General features: G+C 65.4%; 1 protein-coding gene across 1 annotated transcript; it reads left to right on the forward strand.

Moving 5' to 3' along the window:
* Positions 1-302: 302 nt before the first annotated feature.
* On the forward strand, positions 303-4,254 carry ADAD2 (adenosine deaminase domain containing 2). Its single transcript, XM_082437074.1, has 11 exons — positions 303-607; positions 716-859; positions 1,776-1,916; positions 2,276-2,323; positions 2,411-2,536; positions 2,618-2,768; positions 2,846-3,013; positions 3,088-3,317; positions 3,413-3,656; positions 3,894-4,014; positions 4,101-4,254. The coding sequence occupies exons 1-11, from the start codon at positions 400-402 to the stop codon at positions 4,203-4,205; spliced, it is 1,686 nt and encodes a 561-aa protein (XP_082293200.1). The 5' UTR covers positions 303-399; the 3' UTR covers positions 4,206-4,254.
* The last annotated feature ends 2,014 nt before the right edge of the window (positions 4,255-6,268 follow it).

A 6,268-nucleotide genomic window follows, 5' to 3' on the forward strand; every position in this document is an offset into this window, starting at 1 on the left:
ACGGGAGCAGGGGTGAGGTGCTGGACTTGGGTCCCCAGACCTCTCCCCTGATCTTTGCCTCCCCAATACCAGGCAAGGGCCGAGAAGAAGCTAATGGGAGTGCACAGTGCCCCATCCCCACCTCCCACCTGAAGCCCCGCCCCCCGGAGGTAGGCTGTTGGCCAGGTGGCCACTCAGTCCACATCCAACGGTCTGGGAGACTGGCCTTCCCATTGGCTGGGCACACTGTCGGCCACAGCTTTATGGGCTCTCATTGGCTAGGAGCGAGGTAGGAGGCGGAGCTCTCCATGCGCTGTCTGTCGTGCCACGTGCTCCCCGCGCGAGGTCGCTCTAGCGTGTAAAAGGGCGCGGGTGGCGTGAGAACGTGCCCACTGTCCTCTCGGGTCCTCGCATCCGGCCATGGCTTCACAGGCCAGCGCAGCCCTGGGCGCGGACACCTGGGCACCCAGAAAGCCCCGCCTGGCGGCGTCATTGCAGATCAGCCCCGGGCCCAGCCCCAGGAGGCCTTCGGCCAGCCTGGGCCAAGACCCCTGGGAGACCGCGCTCGCTCCCAACTCGGACGACGCCGAGCAGGGCGGGCAGCTCCAGGCCTCGGCGACGGGGCATGGTGGGCCCGGGGTGGGGGCCCGTGCCTGGGGACTGGGTGCAGCCCGGGCACGGGAAGACTCGAGGGGAAGGATGGGGGGGTCCCCGAAGGTCTCCTTTCCGTCCGCAGGGCCCGCCGGGGAATTCCCGACGGCGGCCAGACAGCTGGGCCTGCAGCTCAAAGACCCGCCACCGGGCCAGGCCGTGGCCTTGCTTACTCAGTGCGCGGCCAGTCTGGGAGTGTCCCTGATCTTCCGAGAGGACCAAACAGCAGGTGAGGCCCAGGAGGCTGGGACGGCCGTGTGCCCTGGGCCGACCCCAAATGAAGCAGGAGATCTGTGAGTTGGGCCTGAGCCTGGTGCCCGATGGTAGGCCCTGCTGTGAGCAGCGTGGTGCCAGGAGCACCAGGTACATCAGATTTCTAAATGGCAGGTCATGGCCACATCTGAAGCTTGGGTTGGTTAAAGGACCTGCCTCAAGCTATCCCGGCCTTTCAGCAGGCTTTTTTGAGGGCCAGTTACATACAGTTAGAGTTGCCATGCCAGCACTGGAGAGGAGATACCTGAGTGAGGGCCAGCCCCAAAGTCAAAGACATTATCAAACACAGCTTGATGATGGCAACACTGCAAAGAGATGTAATCATTACAATCCTCCCCCTGCCCTCCCCAAGAGCAATACACCAGGTCCTAAATTCAGGTTCCCAACTTTAAGCCAGCACATTCCCTGCTTCTCATGAGGCAGCAAGAGAATCATCCCTTAAGCTTTTGGGAGCATTTGTAAAACTTCCTAGGAGAACCCCAACGGAACAGCTCAAAAAGAGATAATGTATTAAAAATCTACTCGGGATTTGTTTTAATCAGGTATGGTAAGACAGCAGTCGTGAGAATGACTGCCGTGAAGGAAGAAGTAAATACAGATCCCTAGAAACAGGAGGCACAGCTTGCCATGCCGGACCATGTGGGAAAGGATGGGGGTGGTCAGGAGGTAGAGGAGAGGGGAGAGCCTTTATTGGGGTTTTCTTGGGACAGAATGGTTGAGGCAGGGTAGGAATGCAGAGTAAGTTTAGGATTGAGGAAGGCAAGACAGTAAGTTTAGGGGTTAGGGGTTGGGCGGGTGTCATGGCCCTTCTAGAAAGGGCCCACGATGAGGATAAGGTGCATGGTGCTACTTCTCAGCCCCTCCTTCCCCAGACCCCTGCTTGCCCTTCTCTGTGTCCGTGGAGCTGGATGGGGTGGTCTGCCCTGCGGGCACCGCCTACAATAAGCCAGAGGCCAAGCAGCAGGCAGCTCTGTCTGCCCTCCACTACATCCAGCGTCGGCTGGAGAGCCCAGGTACAGGAGCAGGTGACCCAGGGCCCTGAGCCCCGGCGGGGGCGGGTGCATGTGTGTGGGGAGGGGTGAGTCGCTGCGGAGACCATCTGGGCATCAGGACCCGGCCCGCAGGGAGCTGGGGCGGGGGTGGGGGGGCGGTGTGAGCTGACCCCGGCCCTAACGTCCTTTGAAGGACGTTAGCAGTCCCTGGGGACAGGGACTGCTGGGGGCAGCCCAGGAACTTTCGGCTTCTGGAGGATGACCCCCACACACACACACATACACCGCTTGCCAGTGGGACTTCTTGGATTCCTGAAGGGCACAGGACAGGAGGGCAGACCCCAGCACCTACGGCAGCCCGCCCCTTGTCTGTCTTCCAGAGACCCCAAAGACCCCCAGCCAGCCTCCACTCGCCCCCCTGAGCATCGGTAGGTGGGCCCCCATTGACCTGACCCCTGGCACGGGAGGGGCGTGGCCTTTGGGCCCCCCACCTCCGCCCTCTCCCTCACCCGCAGAGAACATCCTGACCCACGAGCAGCGCTGCGCGGCCGTGGTCAGCGCCGGCTTTGACCGCCTGGTGGACGCGAGCTCGCGGTACTGGGCCTGCAAGGGGACTGTGGCCGCGGTCATCCTGGAGAGAGGTAGGGCTGCCCTGCCCCTCACCTCGGAAGGCCCCTGGGCCTCTCGCTTCAGTCTAGTCATCTCTGCTCCCTTCCCCGCAGAGGTCCCGGGCGCCCAGGGCCACACCAAGGAGATCTACCAGCTGGTGGCGCTGGGCACCGGCGGTGGCAGCTGTGCCAGGTGGCTGGACTTCTCGGGCCGACAGCTCCATGACTGCCACGGGCTGGTGGTGGCCCGCCGGGCCCTGCTGAGGTGAGGGGTCGGGGGGACCCTCTGCGGCCGCCCCGGGCGGGCCGGGCCGCCCCAGCTGCCGCTCCCTCCGCCCCCAGGTTCCTGTTCCGGCAGCTCCTGCTGGCCACGCAGGGGGGCCCCAAGGGCAAGGAGCAGTCTGTGGTGGTCGCCCAGCCGGGGTCCGGGCCCCCCTTCGCCCTCAAGCCCCGGATCTTCCTGCACCTGTACGTCAGCAACACCCCCAAGGGAGCTGCCCACGACATCTGGTACGTGGCGTGCCCGGGGAGGGCCGTGTGGGCGCGGGTGGGGAGAGCGGCCCTGAGCCCCGCGTCCTCTGCAGCCTCCCGCCAGCCTCGGAGGGCAGCCTCCCGCACAGCCGCCTGCTCCGCCTGCAGGCCCACATCCAGGGGCGGCTGAAGCCCGTCTGCTACGTGGCCCCTGCGCTCCGCGACACCCACGTGGCCTGCCTCTCGGCCAGCGACAAGCTGGCACGCTGGGCCGTCCTGGGGCTGGGCGGTGCGCTGCTGGCCCACTTCCTGCCCCCCGTCTACGCCAGCAGCCTGGTCGTGGGTGAGGCCCGAGGGCGGGAGGGCTGAGGCGGGCTGGGGCAGGGCGGGGAGCGTGGCGGAGACTCAGGCCTCGTCCTGGGCCTTCTGCCCCCGCAGCCGACCCCTGCCAGAACACCCTGGCTCTGGACAGGGTCATCCACGCCCGGCCCGGCCTCGACAGGGCCTTGGGGCCGTGCCTGCCGCCCCCCTACACCCGGACCACGCTGCACCTGTTTGAGGGGCCCTCAGTGGCCCCCTCCAACCCCCCCTCCAACACCTGCCAGGGCCTGAGCCTCAACTGGAGCCTGGGGGACCCTGACGTCGAGGTGGTGGATGTGGCCACCGGGCGTGTGAAGGCCGAGTGAGCGGGGCCCGGGGGGCGGCGGGAGGGGCGCCTGGTGGTGGGGGTCCCCGGCCCCCTGCCCATGGGGAAAGAGGGAGCATCTAGCCGCCAGCCTCTTACCGGTAATGTGACCCACCCCGTGACCCCCCCGGGTTGTCACGGCGTGGAGGTGGTGTGAGGGGCGTGGAGCGGGGCTGTTAGTTTTGTCCTCCCTTGCCCTCCCCTGAACTTCGGTCCCTTTCTCTCCATCCCCAGCGCTGCCCTGGGGCCTCCGTCCCGCCTCTGCAAGGCTGCCTTTCTCTGGGCCTTCCGCCAGACTGCCCGTGCTCTCGGGAAGTCCCACCTCCTGGCCTTGAAGACCTACGAGGCAGCCAAGGTGAGCCGCTTCCCTGCCCCGCAGCCCCCCTTTCTCCTGCACCCCCAGCAGGCATCCTCTCTCCACCGGCTCATCTCCCGCCCTAGGCTGGGCCCTACCAGGAGGCGCGCCAGCAGCTGTCTGTCCTCCTGGACCAGCAGGGCCTGGGGGCCTGGCCCTCGAAGCCGCTGGTGGGCACGTTCAGAGACTGAAACAGAAGTCCGGGCCCGAGGTCCCTGAGCCCAGGCGGAGCCCGCTGGAGGAGGGCCGTTTCTGGGCGGGGGCACGGGGCGGGGGAGGGTGGCGCCCGGGGGCACAGGGTGGAGCTGGGGGTGGAGGGAGGGCCTGGCGTGCTGGAGAGGTGGGGCGGCTGCATATTCGGGCTTGAATAAAGAAGCTGTTTCTGGCGGTTCCGTGTGTTGTCGGCTTTCTGGCGGGGAAGAGAGGAGCCGTAGCCCCTCGGTTTGCGAAGGGAGAAGCCCCTGTGGTGGCCAGGGCTCGGCTGGAGCCCTCCTCACAGAATCACTGCGTCGTCGCCCAGCCTGCGCGCCTGGGGGCGGCGGGTGTGGGAGCGTGTCCTCCCTGGTCTCCTTCCTTTCCCAGGGCTCGCCTGGCAGGGCAGGGGGAGAAGGGTGGCACCTGGCCAGAGGTGGCAGCCACGAGGCCCGTAGAGGCAGCTGGGTCGGCCCAGCCGCTGCCGGGAAGGGTGGCTTTGGGAGGAGAGGTGGGCCCCGGGCGGGCGGCAGCCCCAGATCCTGCCCTCCGCATCCTGTGGGTTCCCGCGAGTGGGTGGGGCAGCGCTGGGCGCCAGCAGGAGGCTCACGCAGAGCTGAGCTCAGGCTTTCTCCAGGCCGCCCCAGCTGTCACACCGGCTGAGGCTGTGACCGCTCGAGCCCCTGTGCCCACCGGATGGGGGCTGCGTAGCCTGCCTCTCAGGCCAGGTGGGCGGGTCTCCTTCCTTCTCCTCGGGGGGCTGCAGTGAGTGTGTGGGGACTACCGGGCTCTCCCGGGACCTTGGGTGTGGAGGGAAGATGCTGTACACTGCACACGTGCACACACGCGCACGTGCACTCACACCCACGCACGGGTCTGCAAGCCTGGGCGCCACCCCAGCCTGGGCAGGGCCCGCTGAGCAGGAGTACAGGCAGCTTTGAAGTCTGGGGACCTGGGGCCAGGGGGGGGCTTGAGGACCACGCCAGCCCCCAGCCCCACACCCCGTGGCCGGACGCTCCCTGCTCCCCCAGCAGTTTCAGGGTTCACAACTACAGACTGCTCTCCCCGGTGGGCTGGGAAGCTGGGCCAGGCCGGAGCAGGTGATGGAGCCCTGAGATAGCATCCCCTCCCTGCAAGCCACCTCCCGGCCCCGGGTGTTTGCGGCCTCGGCTGCCGCTTAAACTCGGTGCACTCGGGTCGACTCATCTGGAGAAATAACTGGAAGGCCAGCCCAGGTGGCCTGTTCTCCTCCAGCCCATCCAGCCTCAGGCTGGGCTTTCCCTCTGCCTGTCCGCTGGGCCCGTGCTCTCTCCCTTTCAACCAGTGCCGCTGTCAACGAGGGGACGTGGGAGGGACGTGGTGGCAGAGGAAATAGCTGACAGGCTAGAGGCTCTGGAGGCCCTGCACCCGAGGCTTTACAGATGCTGTCATGTCGAAGAGGTAGATGCTATCGCTGCCCCGCTTACTGGTGAGAAAACTCCCAAGGTGAAGCTGGGTAGCCTCCAGAAGAGCACGCGGGGTCAGGATGCAGCCGCGGTGCCTGTCCAGGCACCTGACTTCCAAGCCCCTCAAATCCCACTCACCGCCTGGGCTGCCACTGGAGTTGCTTCTGTGACCTTGGACAGAACCCCCGACCTCTTTTATACCGTGACTGGACCGTATGGTTCCAGGAGCTCCCTCCTGGCTCCGACCATCTCTCCTCTGCTCTTTCCTAACGGCCACGAGGGTGGGAGATGCAGCCTCTGCCATCGAGAGAAAGAGCTGCAGGCTGGCGGGCTTGGGAGAGGGCGGGAAAGGGGCTGGGGGAGGTGGGAGTGGCTGCCAAAGGCAAGACAGATGTCCAGGAATGCGCATGTGCAAAGGAAGGGCAGAGGGAAGTTTGGATCCGGATGGAGGCTCTCCAAAGCCAGGTAAGCGCTGATTTTTTTTTCTTCTTCTTCTTCTTCTTTAACTGAGAAAACAGCGAGGTTATTTACCAGTGTTGTTATTTAAAAGAAAACAAACTTAGGCCAGCTTTGAAATAATGATTTCTCATGGTTATTTTTTTCAGCGATGGAGAGGA

Source organism: Balaenoptera physalus (assembly GCF_965194825.1).
Source record: "Balaenoptera physalus genome assembly, chromosome: 19".
Lineage (NCBI taxonomy): Eukaryota > Metazoa > Chordata > Mammalia > Artiodactyla > Balaenopteridae > Balaenoptera > Balaenoptera physalus.

What these genes read in the sequence shown, in the direction of transcription:
- ADAD2 (XM_082437074.1), top strand. Translation starts at nt 400, where the DNA reads ATGGCTTCACAGGCCAGCGCAGCCCTGGGCGCGGACACCTGGGCACCC. An exon ending in GCCCGCCGGGCCCTGCTGAG is followed by an intron (nt 2,769 to 2,845) that starts GTGAGGGGTCGG and finishes CTCCGCCCCCAG; the next exon opens with GTTCCTGTTCCGGCAGCTCC. An exon ending in CGCCAGCAGCCTGGTCGTGG is followed by an intron (nt 3,318 to 3,412) that starts GTGAGGCCCGAG and finishes CTGCCCCCGCAG; the next exon opens with CCGACCCCTGCCAGAACACC.